The following is a 21,116-nucleotide window of genomic DNA, read 5'->3' as shown; positions in this document are numbered from 1 at the left end:
CAAGACAACAAAAGAGCTCTGGTGGGAAAGTAAGCGAAAGAGAAGGGAATAGAGGAGTACTCAAGTTGCAGCTCGGATGCTTTCATCTGTCACATCTTAGATGTTTCAAATCTATTCAAATTGACTGGAGTGCGCTGATTGGCAGCCACTTCACTGGTCCCCAAGATAAATAGAGATGCATTAACAAGAATTAGCCAAAATGCAGAAAGTGTGTGGATAATTAAGTACACCCCAGTGTCAGTTGCTTGTAACCGTTTTATCAGCAATAACTTGAAGTAATTGTTTTCTGTTTGACTTTATTAGTCTCTCATATCATTCTGGAGGGATTCTGGTCTTTTGTTTTTGTGTTTTTGTTTTTTACAATGTTGTATCAGGTCATTGTGGTTTGTGGTTTTATTTATGCAAAGCTCTATAAAAGTCCCACCACAGCTTAGGTCTAGACACTGAAAGAGCCATTAAAACATATTGATTCTTTTCTTTTTCAGTCGTTCTGTTGGAGGTTTACTGCTGTTCTTGGGATTATTGTCCTGTTGTGTGACACAATTTAGGTCAAAGCTTTAGCTGTCATACAGATAGTTTCACTTTTGACTATTGAATACTATGATGCATAGAAACGCTCAAGGTCCCCCGCTCCTGTGGCAGGCTAAATCATCACCCCTCCACCAATATATCTGATAGAGTATGGAGTGTTTCTGCTGATATATTATGTTTGGTTTTTACCCAATGTGGTTCTGTGCATCATGATTAAACATCTGACTCTCATCCGTTCCAGAAGTCTTATAGTTGGGAATTTGCTTGGGGTGAATATGCTTGGATGTCCATTACTTTTTTGTTTTGTTTTCAACATTTGAATAATCTTTCTCACTTTAAAATGATGGACTCCAAATTGCTTGGAAATTCCCTCATAACATTTCCCAGATTTATAGGCACTGACAACTGCTTCTTTAGGATCGTTGCTGAGGTGTTTTTCCTGCTTGGCATTGTAATAAAACACACCTGATTGCTCCAGACCAGCAAACTGCTTTTGTAAACACTTCCTAATGATCAGTTAATCAAGTGCATTTGATTAAAGCAGCACCTGACTGTTACTTAACCTCTTAATTCATATGGAAGCAATAAGAGTGTACATAATATTTCACACACGGGCATAATTTTCTCAAATAAATAATGACACGGTGTAATATGTTGTATTATTGTATATCTCAGGTTTATTTGGCTAATTTTAAGACCTGTTATGGACCAGATGTTTTGTTTATTATGTCCTTATACATAAATTTTAGTATATATGTATATATTATATTTTGACTATAGTTGCTGATGAAACTGTTCAGCTACATCAAAATCAATATGCAGCTCACTGATACAGACTATCATAACATGTTGTGATTATGATAGTCTTACTCAGTTCCATTACTGCAAAATATAGAGGACTGCAACAAGTATGTAATAAATAATTAGAGGTATATCGTAATGACTCCATCATATTTCAACATCTTTAAAGCACAATGGTGAATGGTTGAGAAAGTGGATCAGTTTTTTGCTAATATTAGACTTTCACTGATCAGTGTTTACCAAAACATATACATGCTCATGGAGGAACAAAAAAATAACTTATGCAAAACAATTGTCCAGGTAGGATTGTATATCAAAGTGCAATATCTAAAGCAGAAAACCCAAAGAGCCTCCAACCTTCATAGCAGCTTTAGGATACTTAATATCTGTGAAGTATCTGGAGTAAACTCTGTTGACCCGATGTACCCTGTATTCAGATGTATTCTGTTTCCCTTCCAGGACTGGCTGAGTAAGTTTGGGTACCTCCCGCCACCTGATCCCGTGACTGGCCAGCTTCAGACCAAGGAGGCCCTGACCAACGCTATCAAAGCCATGCAGAAATTTGGAGGGCTAAGAGAGACTGGAGTGTTGGGTATGATGCTGTGTTTGTTTGAAGCGGCTGTGTGAAATCTGTCACATTTGCTGGATGGAGGCAGCATGCACTGAATAACTAATGACATCCTGTAATGCAATCCAATCAAGAAAACCACAGAATTTTTCATATAGTTGAATCAGCACTAGAGCAGGGCGATATGGCCAAAAATATTTATCACGATATATATTTGAAAATTTGCGATAACGATATAACCGACGATATAATTGATGCGAGACAAAATACAACTCCACAACATTACTAGCGCAAAAAGACAACCTTCCATTTATTTTCACTTAAACAAGAAGCTGGTTTTTATGTACATTAAAGCTTTATAAAAATGTAACAGTGCAAATGCAAATTCCTTGCTGAAAGTTTAACCAAAAGGCATTTCCAGTAGAAATGGGCTGACATGTCCTGAGCATAACTATGTATAATATCCACTGAAGTTAAAAAGAGGTGCTTTGCAACATTAAACTGCAGTGTGCAGTACGTATTTTTCGGACCATAAGGTGCACGGGATTATAAGGCACATTAAGCGAAACAAAGCAGTCAGATAAATCAAACTTTATTAAACTCATTCTTCTTGCTTCCTCCACTTCTGTACCATTGATTCATTAATGTTGAATTCTCTGGCAGCTGCTCTATTCCCATGTTGTTGCAGTATATTAATGACTAACCTCGTATTGTGGATGGATTATCTCAGTTGTTCTCCTGACTGAAGTTTGGTCCGTTTACAGCATCCTGCCATGCGATTGCATTTGTTTCTAACCATGAAGAACCTTCACGTTAACTTTTATAAGTGGAAAAGTGTTAGTGTTCGTCCTCCAGCTTCACTGTTTATGTTATGCTAACATAGCTGTGTCGCTAGCGATCACGTATCACATCATTATATACCAGCTAGCCCAACTTCAGTAACCCTACAAACGTCACTGCTGTTTAGTTTCCTGTCTTCATTTATGTTGGAAGTGATAGCAGAGCTGTACGTTTGAATTTTTTCAGAAATCTCTCAGTCAGAACATGCTATATCATGCTTAGGTAACTAGCGAAACTAGCGAGCTAACTTCCGCTAGCTTCCTGCTAACTTCTAACTCCGTTAAATGTAATAACTTTTGTTTTCATGGATGCCTGGAAGTTAAACTTTATAGTTACACCTGGTAAAGCAGCAATGCTGATCGTTTTATTAAAGATGAAAGAATTTAGACAGTTTTTAACTCTAAGTGATGCTGCAGTGTTGTTTGACCTGAAGTATACGGAGTTTAGGACCCAGATTACTCCCAGATTTAAGAGCATCTTAGTCCGACAAATACGACAATAACAACGGCCGCTTGCATGTTCTGCAAAAAAATGTGCTTTGTTGTGTATCTGACGGACAAACACCAAACCAGTTCCACATCACGGAAGTTGCACCATTTTTACAAACCAATTCTGGTTCATCTGTTTCACTCAACAATCGGCCATGTGCGTATGAAAACAAAGGCACTGCGCATGCGCGTTTTACTCCCATTCTATCGCGATATTTCATTTTCCTATCGTTGCCTAACATTATACCGGTATTACCGTGAACGGTATAATATGGCCCAGCCCTAATCAGCACCTCTCTGATGCAATCAAACTCCTTTCTCTCTCCCTTCTCTCTCTTTCTCTCTCTATTTGTTTTTAGACCAAGCCACCCTGGGCCTAATGAAAACACCCAGATGTTCTCTCCCAGATGTGTCTGAAGCTGAGGGCACAATGGGGCGCAGGAAACGAAGCCTGACTCCTCAGAATAAATGGAATAAGAGACATTTGTCCTGGAGGTAAGGGTCATCAAAATTATTATTATTATAGCGATACAAGGTACTATGCACACATTCATACATAGATGGGTGACCAAGTGTTTAGTATTAGGCTACATTAGGGAAAAAACATTTTCTTCCATCTGTGCATCTTTTGATAGATTACAGGACGCTTCTTGTGATCTAAAGGCTTCTACACTTTAGATTAAATTTAGTTGAAGGCACATTCATTTTGTAAAACATTCTTATTAGAGACCTTGAACCAACATCAAACAAGCCTGTCCTCTCAGAAGATGCACACATATTCCTCAGAATTTGTCATGAGATGTTTCAATTAAAGTGTTTTCTCAGTATTGCACCAAGATACCACAAGTTAATATAAAAATTGTATATACAGACACTAAACTCCACTAAGAGAACATTAAATGGTCTAACCGTGTAGTGCTGCTCTAATTAAATGAGTTTTCCATTGAAAATCTGTCTTATATCTGTCTAACTGTAGTTAGACTTAGTTATGTGGATTTAAATGTGATCAAGAGTCACTGCAAATTAATTAATTAGTTAAAACCACAGAAATTTCAGAACCAAATTGTAGGAAATCCAAACTTACCACGTTATTTGTACTCAGTTGGAACCACTTTTGCCTTCAGAATTGGCCAAATTCTTCATGGTATAGATTAAACAAGGTGCTGGAAATATTCCTAAGGATTTTAGTCCATACTGGCATGATCCATGATGGACATCTCTTGTTCCACCACATCTAAGAGGTGCTCTATTAGATCGTATTCAAAAGGCCTCCAGCGTCACCAGATCTCAAACTCATTGTCATGTTCAAGAAACTGGTATGAGATGATCTGGGCTGTGTGACAGGAAGTAGAGTGGGCGATCTACCAAACATAATGTTGGTGGGTTTTATCCCTGGCTCCTTCAGCCTGCATGTTGAAGTGTCCTTGGCCAAGATAGTGAGTTTCCACCGCTGCATACATCTGAGTGTGAGTGTTTAATTAGGTTAGGTCAGTGGTTCCCAAACTTTTTTTGCTGGGCCCCCCTTTGTTTTACATGAAAAATGTTCGCACCCCCCACCCCCCACTCACTAACACATCCGCCAACCACACACACCCATATTCTGCTCCATTGCGGTTTATTTCACACCTCAAACATTTAGTAAACAATTATGCAAATACAAGTAATCTGCAATAACTTACAGGTAGAAAGAAAATAAACTACTAACTCTTTTACGCTACATCCACACCTACACGGGTATTTTTGAAAACGCAGCTGTTTCGTCCACACGTGAACAGCGTTTGGAATCACCGAAAACTGCGATTTTTTTTTTTAAAACTCATTTTTTGCATTTACGTGTGGACGAGGAATACAGAGTTCGTCAGGCAACGTCAAAGGTATGTGCCTTTTTTCACGTCACGCTGTGCTTTTGTTTACATGAGATGAATTGCAGAATGGCAGATAGAGACAAAATACTGTTACTGTTAATCTGGCTGTGTTCAGGTTTTACACGCAGTTACTGTCCCTCCATTTACAAAGGCAGAGGCATCACGGTGTGATTATTTTACGTGTAGTTGTTTGTTTGTTTTCCTGTGTAATAATATTCAACATTGCTATCAATACATTTTTTTTAAAAATGCCTCTCTGTACAAAATGGGTTTAAAAACATAAACAACTGTGGGATACTGTTTGTCCGTGATTTGAAGAGCCAAGGGAAAACCAATTCTGCAGTGGAGACCTACCTCGGCACTTGTGCAGGTGAAACCAAAGGGAAGATATGCTTCACCATATTTTCTAGTCTTTGGCTAGAATGAAATTGGTTTGGAAACCTATTCAGCTATGCTTCATCTCCTGCTTTGCATTTCTGTGGGCGCCCTGTGCTAGCAGTGTCCAAGCGTTTTGTTTTTTTCCTTTTCATACGGTGCCATGGCTCTGCGGCGGGCCCCACACTTTGGGAAGGTCTGGGTTAGGTTAAGTTTAAATACAATGAGTTGCTGCAGTGTGATTTGTTAATTATGTGATAAAGTGGCTGGTCAGTGTATAATTGCTGTTCTTTTTTTTCAAAATAACAAGGAAACCAAAGTATATTTAGAAATGGAAATGTTAGTAGCCAAAAGTGTATGCTTCAAACTACTCTGAACACTTGATTTCCTAAGTTATGTGCTTACCTCATCATGGTCATCGCTTTAGGCATACCAAACCTTTGCACTCCGACTACTCTAGAAATAAGCTCAATAAGTCTCCCTTTAACTGTTGCTAAATTCAGGCGTTCCCTGTGTTGTCATGAATTATGAGGTTTTATAAAGTATTGTATTTAGGTAAACAGGAAACTGAAAATTGTTTGAAGATGCCATCCAACAAGAGTGGATAATGCCCTAGGTGTGCTTTAAAAAAAAATTCTGTAGTTTAAATTGTGATGCTTTTTTGTGTTGAGTCCAAAAGGTATTGAAGTGGTTTCTAATAATGTTTTGAAACATAATGAACCTGATCAATGTAGCCTTTAGATTTTTTTTTAATGTTGTAAATAAGAGCAAATCTTAAGTCAAAAACCCTATGAGTGACTTTCACTGAATTACTAGCTGCAGTGGAACCTTACTTGGATGGCTATAGATGGGAGAAGTGATGAGCTATGCTGGTTTCAGTCAACAGAAATACTTCAAATGCTTTGAGGATAACAGTAACCATTGACCTGCTGTCATGGTCCTGTGTCTTTGACTCAGTGTTGAGTTTGGACTTTCAATGTCTGTTACTTAACATTTTCAGTTAGACTCTTATTTTGTTAATTAGTTTTAGTTATGTGGGTTATGTTCACAGTTTGTATTTCGTTTCTTGTTTTATTTGTTTCCCCCAAATCTTTCTTTCTGTGTTAGGTGTTTCTTTGTCTTATTACATCCTCTTTTATTTTGGTAACCGTGTGTTGTGTACACCAAATGTTTCTGTTTTGCTTCTCCCGTCTTGTTTTTTGGGATTAGTTTCAGCTGTGTATCATTACCGTGGTGTGACCCATGTGATTCCATTTGGAGCCTGATTTTGCCTTTGTTCTTTGTTATGTTGTATTGTTGTCTGGATGTGTGTGTTCTGTTGGTAGGTTTTTGCTATCTTTAGCCTCAGTAAAGGGTTGCTTTTTGTTCACTTTAAGTTAATCTTCAAGTCTGCATTGTGGGTCCCAAATCAATGCAATACAATTCATAACACCTCCCATCAGAGTCTTGCTAGGGTTCTTGCAAGTAGGGATGGGTATCGAAAACCGGTTCTTGTTGAGAACCGGTTCCCACTGTTTCAATTCCTTGGAATCGTTTGCCACTTTTAAAAACGATTCCCTTATCGATTCCAGTCGCCCCGAATGACGTCATCACGTTGAGTAGCGTCTTTTACCCAGTAGGAAACACGGCGCCTGAGCGGCACAAACGCTCAAAAGTTTGGTTACACTTTATGAGAAAGGATGACAACAGGGCAACGTGCAATACTTGCAAAGTAGAGATTTCATCAAAGGGAGGAAACACTACGAATATGCAAAAGCATTTGCTCAAAAAACACGCGATTGCTTTCAACGAATGTCGTGTTTTTGATCCGCTCCGGACTAGCGAAGCTCAACCCAGCAGCAGCGGTAGCGTTTCCACGTCCTCTCCCGTTAATACTGCAGGTAACTAATCAATTAGCATTGCATATTATGTTAGCGCGATTTACCTTATTACAAAACCTGCTATTACTGTGCGTTGCATTTAGATAACCATGATGAGAGAGACAGAGTCTGGCTGGCTCAGATGCTGGCAGTTCTCGCTGCAGTCTACCGGTAGCGTCTCCTTTCAGGCCAGGATAGACGAATGTCACCCAGCAGTGTCTAAGTTTGTGGTCAAAGGCTTGCACCCATTTGCCACAGCAGATGCCCCCGATTTCACTTTGGTAAGTGAATGTGTTTAATTGTAGGCAGGGACATTACTGGATATTCTTGTGTAATTGCTACAGAATAATTTATGTTAAACTTTGTTATTGCTACAGGAGAATATTTATTTTATTATTTTACATATACATTTTTTTCCTGGGGACCCTGTGACACCCCATTGAAGAGCCGTAGGCTGGATCTCTTAAGATCTCACTGTTGGGTTTGTAAGGCCATGTTACTCCTAAATTTCTATCTTGTTCAAAGAGAAGATATAAAACACAGTTCTAAGCTAATCGACTTTAGTGTTCTCCTTTTTTAAAAAAAAAGAATCGATAAGAGAATCGATAAGAGAATCGATAAGGAATCGAATCGTTAAACAGAATCGAAAATGGAATCGGAATCGTTAAAATCTTATCAATACCCATCCCTACTTGCAAGCCACCCAATAAATAAACAATAACCCTAGAACTGGTAAAGAAAGCAAAGAGGAGAGTATTTCTTTAGGCTGCCTTTGAATAAAGTTGGTCTGGTCATCCGTGACCATGTGAGGAACCAGAGAATACTGTTAGACCGTGTAGGAGGAAGCAGTGAAACATATGGTTGGTCTGTGATTTACCCACACTATCAGCGTTCATTCAACATTGAGCTGCCATAATCTCTTGTGTGGGAAAGTGTGTGTGCATAATATGAAATACACACATGAAATTTGAAACACGGAAAGCCAGCACACAAGCATAGACAAAATACAAAATATGCACATACTCACAGGTGTATGTGCATGTCTCTCTCCTGGTGGGCTTTAACTGTCTTTTTCTTCTTTTTGCCTCTTCTTTGCACCTCTGTCAATCAAACATCAGCTCACTCTACTCAGAAATAAGAGCCTCGACTTCAGCCCATAAAACACCTTTGTATTCACAGCAGTCAGTGCAGATCCAGAGAGATTTTAAGGTGCAGATTTTTAGTAATTTATCATAACAAAGTATTGAAATTCTGCATAAACTGCCCTCTATTGGGTGTTTTCGGTTGAAGCTGTAATGCTTGCACAGAAATATCCTGTCTGCTTGGTTTAGAAAATTGTTGGTTTTTTTTTATCACATTATTTGTTGTACCTCTGCTTTATTAGATTTCATGAGTGAATAACAGAATGTGTGGCTATCAGCTAATGGGTTGGATGTAATGTGACAGTCATATAAAATGTTTATTTGCCAAGAAGAACAGAAGAAATAAGAAAGAATAATATTTATATATCTGAAATTTACATGTTGCAGCATGCAGTGTTAATTTGAATTATTTCATCATGCAGTGAGAATGTCACTGTGTATGGGCGAAATCTTTATTGATGTTACATTAATCTGAGCAGAGCAAACAACAAAATGCTAACCACACAGATGACTAAAAATAAAGAGGATAAATATACACATTGCTCACAAGAAGTCAAAATAACCTAGAAGAAGAACATCGTGTTTTTGGCAAAGTGGTTCTTCTTACATATTCCATTTCAATAAAGCAAGAAGAAAGTAAAGGTGAAGATATCTGAAGGGAAAATATAAATAAATAAAAAACCTGATCATTAAATAAAACATACAGCTTTGGAGTCTAAGGGACTTCAAACAATGAGTTGAAACAAAACAGTACAATTATAAAATAAAAGTGATAATATTACATAATATTTTATAAAATTCCTTTGGCTTACCTCAGTAACTCAAAATGTTATGGTCCATTGTACAGCTACCTCAGGAGAAAGCTTAAATTAGCCTGTACCCACACCAGTCACGGCTATACCCCCCTCACCACTGACCCGCTGGCCTGTGCTCGCACTGCACTTAGTAATCAGCAGGATCAATTTGTCCCCGCAGCTCAGCTCCTCTCTCATACTCGCATTTTGGGGTTTATTTTATGAAGCACTGGTCCATCTCACATATTTGGCATTAACAATAGCCAGTACTGTGGTGTATGGATGAAGTGGTGTCACTTCACGGCAAGAAGGTCCTAGATTTGAATCCAGTCTGCAGCCTTTCTTTGTGGAGTTTGGAATATGGGAGGAAGTGGGGACACAGGGGAGAATATGCAAAGGCATGCAGGGGATTAAGTTTACTGTAATTGTGTGTATGGCTGTTTCTACCTGTGACAATCTATAACCTTGGCAAAGTGTACCATGACAGCTGGGATGGGCTCCAGTCGCCCCCTCAATTATATAAGTAGAATAAAATGGATGGATGGTCTTGATAAAGAGATTTTTACCCAGGCAGTTGTAGATTAGGGTTCAGTAGTGGTCAGGAAACAGTTCACTTAACACCAGGAGACAGCACCCAGCGATCACAGTACTCAAACGAACCCTCTTGACGGGTCCAAAGCTGTCACACACTGAACAGATAGGCTGGGGTGTGTACCTCCTTAAGCCACAAATAACTTTGTTGCTGATGACTGGTCGTAATTGGGCATTCCGTGATCTAGTTACCTAGGTAACCTTCTAATTTATTTACAACCAGGTTATATGTTAGTCAACAGTATCCTTCCCAGGATATGGGATCCTTATTCTTTAGTCACTCAATGCTGATTCTGTTTTTTTTTTTTCTCTCTCTCTCTTTTTTAAAGAGTCTCTAGTCGCCACATTGCTGTGAATTTTTTTTCCTGCGTGGATATAGCTTTTTTTGTTTAATTAAATTAAAAGTGATTCACAATATAGTAAAGTTTGCCATATTTAATGCACAGTTACCGTACTTGCATTAAGACTGTAATGGTTCAGTTTTGTCTTTGTCATACAATATGCAAAAGCAAGAAATAACTGCTTGTAATAGCAACAGAACATCAATAAATAAATATTATTATTATTATTGTTATTATTGATATTGCTGATATACAAACAGTAAAAATCACCATACAGAAAGAAATGGTTTTGATAAATGGTTATAGCTTTTAAGTTCCACGACTGAGATATGTCCAGGAGTTTCATGTTCTGCAAAATCATAAGCTTGGTTAACAATGATTGTGCAGTATCTGTTTCTACTGAAGACTATATTAATATTAATCACATCCTTTCAAGTTTTAACGAAGGAATCACGGTTAATGCTTAAACAGAACTTTGGTTTTTCTACTGGTGTTCATAGACATACACGTTCATTATATGCAGCATTTCATTTGTGACTCTTTCGGGGTCCCTCATCAAGCTAAGGTCTTCACCGTTATATATGGACTCTTTAATTAAAACGTCACATTAAGTTACAGTGAGAAGCAGAGACTCACCCACTCGCTCCTGATTTAGCTCACCTCAGCACATTGACGGCATCTGATTGACTGGCACTTCACAGTCTCCCCTGCTTGTTCACACACATCATTCACATCATTATGTTCTGGAAATGTGCTAGGAGTAGGTGATGAGAGGTGGGTGTCAGATACTTCATGCAAAGGAATAAAGATAAGGGGCTAGGCTATTTATTTTAGCCTCTTAGAATTAAAGAATGCATTTTTCCACAATAGAAATGAGTAAGTGATTTTGGCTATGTGTTTTTTTTTCCTTTGAGAGCCTCTTTGCTAAGCGTGAGCCCTTAATCCCAATTTAACTCCTGCTTACCTCTTTCCTTTTTCTGTTGCACACACGGCGACACACCACGCTTCACTCAACCCAAGTATGTTATAGACATCAACGGCCTAGTTGTGTAACAGCTCACTGTTAGCTCATTACCTCATATTGTTAGCCCATTATCACAGCAGACAGCCAGGCAGTCATTAGCAGTCCCACTGATAACTCAAACAGATAGGTGTAGCGAGCTGAGCAGAGCTAAGAAAAAAACAAAAAACTAAATGGGGAGGATGATGAGAATAACAAAGAAGAGAAGAGGCAAACATGAAGAGCAAGATTGCATTTTTTCCCCCTCTACATTCATTAAATCATGGAGCTAGATTTTATTGGATTGCAAAGTCACCAACTCCCATCCATCTCTTTAGACTTGCACTATCATCTTTCTAATCAAGTAAATGAACAGAGTACAAGAACGAGCGGCGTAGGAGCCCAAACACAGCCTTAATGACCACAAAAATGAATGTAGGTCCACAATGGCATCATTCTCTTTACGTATTGCGATGTATCATCATTATATTTATGTCCTCTTGGGGTACAGCCATACTAATTTGTTTTAGTTTTAAAATGTGTAACTTTTTATACATTTACGCCTAGCATCCAAATAAAGACTTTTAGAAACAGTGCTGATCTAGTGAAAATGCTGACACCCACATTCACTTTTCCTTAATGGGTCTCATAGCTAAAATACACTAATTATTCTCACATACTTTTACTGATTTTCCTCTTCCTTCGGGGTGATCAGTTTCCCATTCCTAGCCTTCCTCTGCCAGTAGATAATCTCACCCTATTTGCTTTGCTATGACTCCTAACCTACGTTTTCCATGATGCCAAATCAAGCAAACCAACATCTGGTCAACCAGTCATCTGCTTTCTTGCACCAGCATACCCAGTGCATGTGAATGATCTTGTGATCTTTTCAGAGACAGAGATTATTCCTGACATTGTGCTAAAACACTAGTCTGGACAGAGCTTGTTTGATTCTTAGAGCTGTGTTTTTAAAAGATAGATACAAGATAAAGATGTGGTTGGATTTCAGCTTCGAAATATTAAAGAAAAGGACAGGATTTGCTTTCACTAACATTACAAGCATTGAAAAGCTCCATATTTTTAGGACACCATGCTGTTGAATTCCTCCTCATCTAAATATAACTACCTCGGACACCCTTCACAACTCAGCCAGCAGTAAATCTTTATTTCTTTTAATAAATGGAACCAGAAGAAGAAAAAAAAAGAAATCTGCACATATAATGCTACTGTTCATCGGCAGTACTCATCATGAGAATGGAAAAAAAACAAAAGAGATTCCAAACAGTGGTGGCACTGGAGGAAAGTGACAAAGATGCGAGAAATATGTGCAAACTTAATTCCATTCTACATATTAAGACCCCAGTAGCACAGGTTTGGAGTAGGTCAGTAGGTCACCAACTAATAACCAGTGGTTGCTAGGGAAAAATGTTTATTTCCTGACTGGTTGTCAGTGGTTACTGGAGATTGCTGGCAGTCACTGTGAAATCGATTGCAGACTCGCAGACCTAGAGACTGGTCACTGACCACCTAGAAGCGGTTGGTTGCTAGAAACTATATATAAACTAAACTATAAAAACTAAGATAAGATAAGATAAGATAGTTTTTATAGTTTAGTTTATATATATATATATATATATATATATATATATATATATATATATATATATATAACTATGTATAAATTATCAGAAAATTATTAAAACATGACATGCAATCTGTTAGGTGGGAGTTTAAGGCTCTTTAAACTTCTTAAGCAATTTTAAGCATCCTTAAAGATCTCTGAACTCATCGCATGATGATCCAAGACCGTTCTCTCTTCCCACACAGATCACCCATACCACAATTCACGGATAGTCTGTATGAGACGAGAAGACATATAAATTAAATCTCAATTTAAAACAAAGTTTTTTGGGAGGGGGGTTTGTACATGGTGTTTGCACAAACACAGGTTTACTCTGCTGGACGGAATGAATGCCATCAGTAATAAACTGTCTTCTCAGCCCAGGCAGAATGCACCTTGCATTGGTCTTATATATACATATATGAGAAATGCCTATACTGTAGAGCAAACGTGCCTCCCAGAACAAATGAATCAATAAAATTCTATTTCTATTGCACCTGTCATACGGGTTAGCACAGTTCAAAGGGCTTCACTGATGAATGGTCACAGGACACAAGACGCACAAACCAAAGAATGAAATAAAAAATAAATTGAAAAGATAAACATGGAAATGACAAAGAATAAAAACAGGATTAAAAGCATCAGTAATAATGATGATTATAGAAAAGAGCTTGATCGAATCTAGACTAAAAGCTGGTTAAAAGAGACTGAAAGAAATCACAACACTGAAAGCTATAACCTGCCATAATTCTGGCACTGCGAAGTTCTCTGAAATTGTTTCCCTCTCCTGGCATTTGAGGCCACTAACCTGTGAAATTGCTTGGTAGATCCTTAAGAATAACTATAACACCGTTATCCTATTAGGGACTGAGATTTCACATCAGCATCGTAGAGTCGGTGACTGCAACAAACAGGAAAGAAAGAGAATGAGAAAAGAGGGAGATGCAGACTGAAAGGGGGAGAGACCGATATATTTGGAAGAGGGTAGACTCACGCAGAGCCTTTTAATTTAGTGACTTTCATCTTCAGCCTAAATGACATGGTGTGTGTGTGTGTGTGTGTGTGTGTGTGTGTGTGTGTGTGTGTGTGTGTGTGTGTGTGTGTGTGTGTGTGTGTGTGTGTGTGTGTGTGTGTGTGTGTGTGTGTAAGAGATATATATCTAAGAATTTTTTGGTTTAATACACAGTCTGAGTCTGTCTGTGGAATATTTTCCCGTTTTTGTGAGTCTGTGTCTCAGTGTTTGAGCCACATTATACATGTGTGCATCTAAAATGCATATGAATCACCATCTGCTATATGAGCTTTCAATTTGCAGGGTAATCAGCTTATGTCTACGGAGGGTAGTGGAGCACAGGAGGTGAATATTAGGTGTGTGTGCCTGTGTGTTTGCGTGCACATGTACTTTTTAGCATCACTTTTGATGTCAGCTCATGTCTCTGTGGAGCAGCAAAACCACAGGAGGTAAAAGCCTGCTGAGAGGCTGAAGGCGGGGGACAGCAAAAGAGCGTTAGAGGTTTCTTCATGTTTTTCTCTCCCTCACTCTGCATTTTGCCATCGCGCTCCACTTTCCTCCCTGCCTGTCCTCAACTGAATCATCACTCTGTGTTTTTGCCTGCAAAGGTCTTTAAGAAATATGCGGAAATTAAAAGTCAAACAGGTGAAATGTAATAAGAGTGTGTGTGTGTGTGTGTGTGTGTGTGTGTGTGTGTGTGTGTGTGTGTGTGTGTGTGTGTGTGTGTGTGTGTGCCCGCGCGCGCGCCTGCCTGTATCAGTTTGGGTTAACACACACAGCATGGACACAGATACACACCTCCCTGCACAAAGTCTAGTTTGCGCTTACTTATTTGTCAAATGGAGGTCCAAATTATGCCATGAAATTAACCTAGTCATGAAAGTTAACTCAACTTAATCAGCCTTCTGTCCATCCAACAAATTTCAAAGCCTTAATCAGGTATTCCTAATTCGTTGCAATAAGCACAATGTGCTCCTTCTGGTCCCAATTCCTTTATCTTCTTCCACCACCTTAGAGACTTAAAAGTCCACAGTCCAGTAATCCGGAAACTTCCAATAACCTGTGGCTTATGTTGAATTATCAAAAAGGAGGAGGTGTGATCAAAAGGTTCAGGAAATCAGCCTCTAAAAATCAAAAACCTAACCTGATTTTCCATCCATTTTTGGTTTTTTAATATCTCTTTTTTTTTTTTTCGTCCACCCTTGTAAATGGCCTGTATGTGTATAGCGCTTTTACTAGTCCCTAAGGACCCCAAAGCGCTTCACACATCCAGTCATCCACGCACTGGCAATGGCAAGCTGCATTGTAGCCACAGCCACCCTAGGGCACACTGATAGAGGCAAGGCTGCCGGACACTGGCGCCACCGGGCCCTCTGACCACCAGGCAACAGGTGAAGTGTCTTGCCCAAGGACACAACGACCGAGACTGTCCAAGCCGGGGCTCGAACCGGCAATCTTCCGATTACAAGGCAAACTCCCAACTCTTGAGCCACGATTGCCCTGATCGTCACCATGGCTGCTATTTTACAATCTTTTCCTGTGTTTCAACACTTTGATCCAGGGACAGGAGAGTAATCGGGACAGTCAGTCAGATTTTTGATGGGCCGGTTCACGTTCTCCTCTCTCTTGGGCCAGTTTGGTGGGGAAAAATTATTTTGACAATTACTTTATTTTCTTCACAATTTCAATTCTTCTAGCAGTGCAACCCCTGCATCACAGTCGATCAGATGGGTTCTACCAATGAATCAGAGATATTAAGAGGAAAACATTGTTTTAAGGTCCCAGTATGATCTGTGTAATATTGCATAACAACTTTTAATGGCATGTTTTTGGAGCATCAGTGCTGCTGATATGCCCGCACAATGCTTCTGATCCCGATAAAAAGAGGCCATGAGTAAAGGGACAGTCTTTACAGAATTAAGTCATTTCATAAGTCAGCCTAATTTTAGCCTATTAAGACAAATTACCTATATTGTGCAGCACAAATAAACTGTGAACTATTATGATAGAAACTGTTAAAAAAAATTAAATACATTTCTCTACCATGAGAAAATGACATGGGCCAGTCTTTGGCCATGAATCTCCCAGGTTACCAAGTTAAAAAGAGGCAGTACCTGGCCCCTGCTTTTGTCCACCTTATTTTTAATTTACTGCTAGTGGACAAAGTCCAAAAAAAGAAATTTAAGTTACTGTATGTGCTGATGTCCTTAAAAAAAAACTTAAAAAAAAAAACTCCTGCATTTTCAATGTGCTTTGTGCAGGCACGCAATGGCAGGATGGAAAGCAGTTGTAGTTGTTTCTGCTGAATGTTCTCCCTCAGACGCCTCAGGTTGCTACGTGAGAACGCGTTGACAGTCTCTCCCTGTGGCCAGCAATTCACAGTGCGCAACCGATGAGCACCTTCCTAGTCTCCACATTTGACACACTGCCTTCTGGCTTGGAAACTATGGACTCTTCAATAGAAAATTGCTGCAAACTGCTCGATTTTAGCCACAGACCAGCTGTCATCACTGAAGATGGTCCTCCACGTGAAATCTTAGCCAGTTGATACAGAAGTTGCTGTTAATGCACATACTTGTAGTGAAATTGCGGGGCGTGCAATGTGGGTGGTCAGAGCGGCGCTTGCAGAGGATACTGCATGTCTGGATGTACAAAAGTATTTTTGTAAAATAGAGATTTTCCACTTAATTTTGAAGAGCTGTCAAGCTGTCAATAGGTGGCAATATAACCTAACTGGAATTTGCCAATCAGACACAATAACAAACAATACATGGAACTAAAGAGTTGTTACATACGTACTGTCTGTGAAGGTTCTCAGTCATCCAGGTCATCGTAGTCAAAGGAGCTTGCAAAGAAAAGCGTCTGGACTTCTTTAAGTTGCTTGAAGACGTTTCACCTCTCATCCGAGAAGCTTCTTCAGTTCTAAGGTCAAATGGTGGAGAGTCCCAGATATAAACCTAGTGGGAGTGACCCCCCACAGAGGGACAAAAGGACCCCCTGATGATCCTCTAATCGCCTGAGCCAAGGTGGGAAACTGGGCGTGGGTCCCAATCAGCCAGAGTTTCGGGTGTGTTCATTGTGAAACCTGGCCCCACCTTATCATGCGAATTCCTGAGGTCAGATGGCCCAGGATGTGAGTGGGCGTTAAGGCGTCTGGGAAGGGATCTCAAAACTGGATTATAGATGGCAGAGAGTTGGTGTCGTAAACCCCCGCCTCTGTTCAAAGATGGTCGCTCACAGTGGACATAGATGGCTTCTTTCACTCCTCTTTCAAACCATCTGTCCTCTCTGTCCAAAATGTGAACATACGTACTCTAATCTAACGTTGTACAAAGAAAAACAACAAATGGCGCAGCACAAACTACATCTGGAAGATGGCAGCTAGTACAGCTGATAAGAAAGCCAGAGTTGGATATGGAAGTATTTTGCATTTGAGGTGGGGGTAACTAGGGTGTGAAAATTGATTTGCAAAAGGCAATGTACAAATGATGTTACTGCGTTTCTTGGACTAACTGAGAAAAATATTCCAATTTAGTGAAGCACTTAGAAGACCACCATCCAGATGTGTTTAAAGAATTCAAGTTGACTAAGTATCCGTTCTCAGAAACAACATTCAAAATATTTTCCTTCTCACGTTATCCTCCAATGTTTGCTACAGCTGGCACTGCCGTTGTGAAATCAACATTTTAACCATTGGATAAAATGTTTCCAGTCATAATCATTAAAATTTCACTCTGTCTTTTCAACTAAATATAATGTTAACAACTATAGTAATTGTCTTGCCATCATGTCAATGAGTTTTTAATAAAGGAGTTTATGTTTGAGTACATGGGATGATCATTTTGTTTTGGTATTGAATTGGATATGAAGAACCATGTAAGTCTACTGTGTACTGTGACCAGCTACTAAATGTCTGGCAGCATGACATCTGTAGTATGAACATGCCAGGGAAGATTACCTTATTTAAATTTGGTTCATTGATTATCATCATTATTCTCTGAATGCTTTGAGGAACTAGCCAGTTCCTCAAAGGGAAATAATTTAAAAATGGGTTTAATTTTGCAGGGTGTGGGGCCAGTTGTGGAGCTCGCGTCTGCTCTGTGCAGAACTCGCATTTCACCATCAGTTCTCAGTTAATGTAAATGTCATTTTTGCAAGATTACAAAGACATTAACATGAACCATTTTTTTTCTTAAATATTTCCATTTATCAGTGACGACTTCATTATTTTGTGCTAAGTTGGTGTAACTGCCAGCTAAAGAAAAGAAACATCCTCAAACCTCTAATTTTCTACTCCTCAGTTCACACCCATGTATCGCCGGCATTAAGAGGATAGTATCTAATCTGCTTCCTCCCTTTCGCTCTCTTTCATGCACGCTCCCTCTCTCGTGCACCTCCGTGCTGCCTTACAAGCCTGCAACAGAAGCAGCTTTTAAAAAGCTTTTGTAGTGAGGAACATTTTTTGGTGGATGAGGAAAGGAGACATCTCTGTCAGAGATGGAAATGTGTCTATGTGATCACTGATCCCTCTGAGTGTAGTAGCCCCGAGAAACGCTGAAACATAAGGAACTCGTCATTCTCATAGAGAATAGGCTGCTTGACTCTGACTAAAGTTAGAACTGTGGAAGATGAAGCCACAGGGAGTTGTCAGAAATATTTCTGTAATAGGAGAGTTGCTGTGTTTTTGCTTGTTATGCTCCCTTTTGCTCACTCTCCCTTATAGTTTGTGTCTGTTTTTTCTTATGATGATGATCATCTATCCACTCCCTCCCTTCATCCTGTTCACTATCGTATCTTTTGTTTGAAGATTGGACAGTGTGTACTTCTGAAATAAAATAGTTTGTCACTTTGTGAAATTACTAAAAACAAAATGTAGAATTGTATTTTTAAGTTGTTTAATGCTTAACAAAGTTTAGTCCACAAGCACACGTTTTACTTTTGGAGACAAGAGCAGTGTCTTTGTCCAACTCCCATTGCACATTGGCAAACACGCTGCTAGTCAGCATTGCTCACCTGAATTACAACTTTATTTGTAGAGGGTATGTATTAACGTTCAAACTTCTGTGATAAGCTGTCAGGTTTGGCAAGAATTCACACAGCAGCCTCAGTGCTCAGACAAGAGGACAAACAGTATGTGTCTTTCTAATTCACAGGGCTCAGAGCACCGCAGGCCTTTTATTTGGTGTAGCAATTACAGAATTTAAAAGCAAGGCTGAATGAGACTGAGATATACTTGAAATGGACAGTAGACAAAGCTGTTGAAATCACTAAATGTGAGAAAATGCCATATGCCAGAAGCCCATTATCACTAGAAAAGTGTGGCTACGAAGGACTTGCCAGAACAAACTGCCCCAGGAGCTCCCAGAATGTAGAGAAAAGAAAAACAAGAAAAATGAATGAACTTTTTAAAATGATCATAATGAACCACTGTTCTTCATCCGTTCTTGAATAGCAAAACAAAGGGGAAACGATTCAGTCGGAGGAATGAGTCATCATCGATCAGCAAGTCCTTAATCATAAAGAATTCAAGTATGAACTGAAACAAATGTCAAACAGAAGGTTTGCTTGACAGGAGATTTGGCTTTTAAGGTGACAAATTCAACAAAAGAAGAGATGGGAATGACAATAGAGGGGTTTTTTTTTCTTTCTTGGAATTGTTTGTAGTGACAGAAGCTCCATCTCTGAATTTATTTGTGACCTAAATGTTTACAGTGATTGTCACATTGTGAGTTTGGCAGGCCGATAACTGGATCAGCTTGTCTAAGCTGTTCATACATACCAAGGATTTTGTTGTGGAGCTAGATTTTTGCAGCATAAAGGGCAGACGAGGCCAAGAGGGGCAAGTAACACACTGAGATTCTGGAAAAGAACAGTTGTAATCCTGTAGATTTAAGCCTTTATGTGTCTTGCAGCAGTCCAGATAACTGGCACTAACAGCAAGGCTGGTCTGGACGGACATTTTCTTGAGCAACCACTTTGTCAGAAATAAATTAAAAGAAAAACTAGAGTATAAGTATATAGCTTAAACAAACTGACTAATGCTTTGATTTTAATTAAAAAAAATTTTTCCCCTCATAATGCCAGTAAAGTAGGTTCCCTCGCTGTGCACCCTGTCACCTGCCTATCTCTTGCCTATGTGGACATTTCGTGTTGATCAAATCTATAGTATGTGATGTAGAAGCAATTTTAATTTCATGCCTCATAGGACCAGTTGAGCCTATTTTCTTAAATCTGTGGTGGAGATTTTTTTTATAAGTGGATTAAAACATCATCCAAACAGAAAAACAGTGTGGTGTCCCTTGAGTAAAGGAGAATTAATTTGTAAGCCAGTTTATCCAGGATTTAATGAAAAGCCACAGCTCCGCTGAAGTTCAGCTCACTCTAAAGGTGTTCACCTTCAACTTCCCCGGCATGGTTTATATTTACCCACATTTGCCTTTTTATGGGTTCTGTTTCCTCTTTCATGTAAATTGCAGCACAAATGAATGCAATGCAGGTGGTCTGACAGATGGTCATTTTTGCTTTGGCGCAGGTACGTGTAAAAGTTGTGTTACCCAGAGCTTGTCTCACACGACGATGTGTGCCTATCTGCATTTTCAAATCGTCTTCTTTAACATGTCATTCCTGCCTCAAGGAAATTCCCAGCATGGAAAACTGGGACTTTATTATATAAAACTATTCAAGAGGTCTATCTAAAATAATACAGTTAGGTGTTTAAATATTTTTTCTAATTTTACTTTTTTTTCCCCCAATTTTAAATGAAACAACTCAGATGCAGTTGAAGTGCAGACTTTTAGCTTTAATTCAGTGGTTTGAACAAAAAGATTGCATAAAAATGTGAGGAACTAAGGCATTTTTTTCCTTTTTAAACAATCCCTTAAATTTCAGGGGCTCAAAAGTAATTCGACAAATTAAATAACTGAAAATAAAATGTTCTTTTTTAATACACAGACTGAGAGATGCGATTTAAACAGTTCTTTATTTCTCCACACCGGGTGCCCTATAAACACTGTGGTTCAAAGTCCACAGGGTCTGGGAAACACAAAGGCTTCACATTCGCTCCGCTCCTTGTCAACACCAACTCCACACCAGTAGGGATGGGTATCGTTTAGGTTTTATCCAATACCGGTGCCAAACCGGTACTTTTGAAACGGTGCCGGTGCTTAAACGGTGCTCAAACCTGTGCTTAAAGAATGGAGAACAGACAATTGGTCCAAAAACCTCTCATGTTTAGCTGTTTTTTGTAAAAAGATAACAATGTTAGCCTTTTCTGCAGCTATAGGGCAGA

General features: G+C 39.1%; 1 protein-coding gene across 1 annotated transcript in view; it reads left to right on the top strand.

Annotated features, from left to right (window-relative positions):
- Positions 1 to 21,116, top strand: part of LOC308392631 (matrix metalloproteinase-17-like) — a 98,616-nt gene that overhangs the window by 43,623 nt on the left and 33,877 nt on the right. The window contains exons 2-3 of the mRNA XM_080875745.1: positions 1,792 to 1,924; positions 3,588 to 3,723. Coding sequence (XP_080731871.1) covers positions 1,792 to 1,924; positions 3,588 to 3,723 — 269 coding nt within the window. The remainder of the gene's footprint in view (positions 1 to 1,791; positions 1,925 to 3,587; positions 3,724 to 21,116) is intronic.

The sequence above is a fragment of the Rhamphochromis sp. 'chilingali' genome (assembly GCF_963969265.1).
Source record: "Rhamphochromis sp. 'chilingali' genome assembly, chromosome: 2".
NCBI lineage: Eukaryota > Metazoa > Chordata > Actinopteri > Cichliformes > Cichlidae > Rhamphochromis > Rhamphochromis sp. 'chilingali'.
This window is presented reverse-complemented; position numbering and strand designations above follow the sequence as displayed.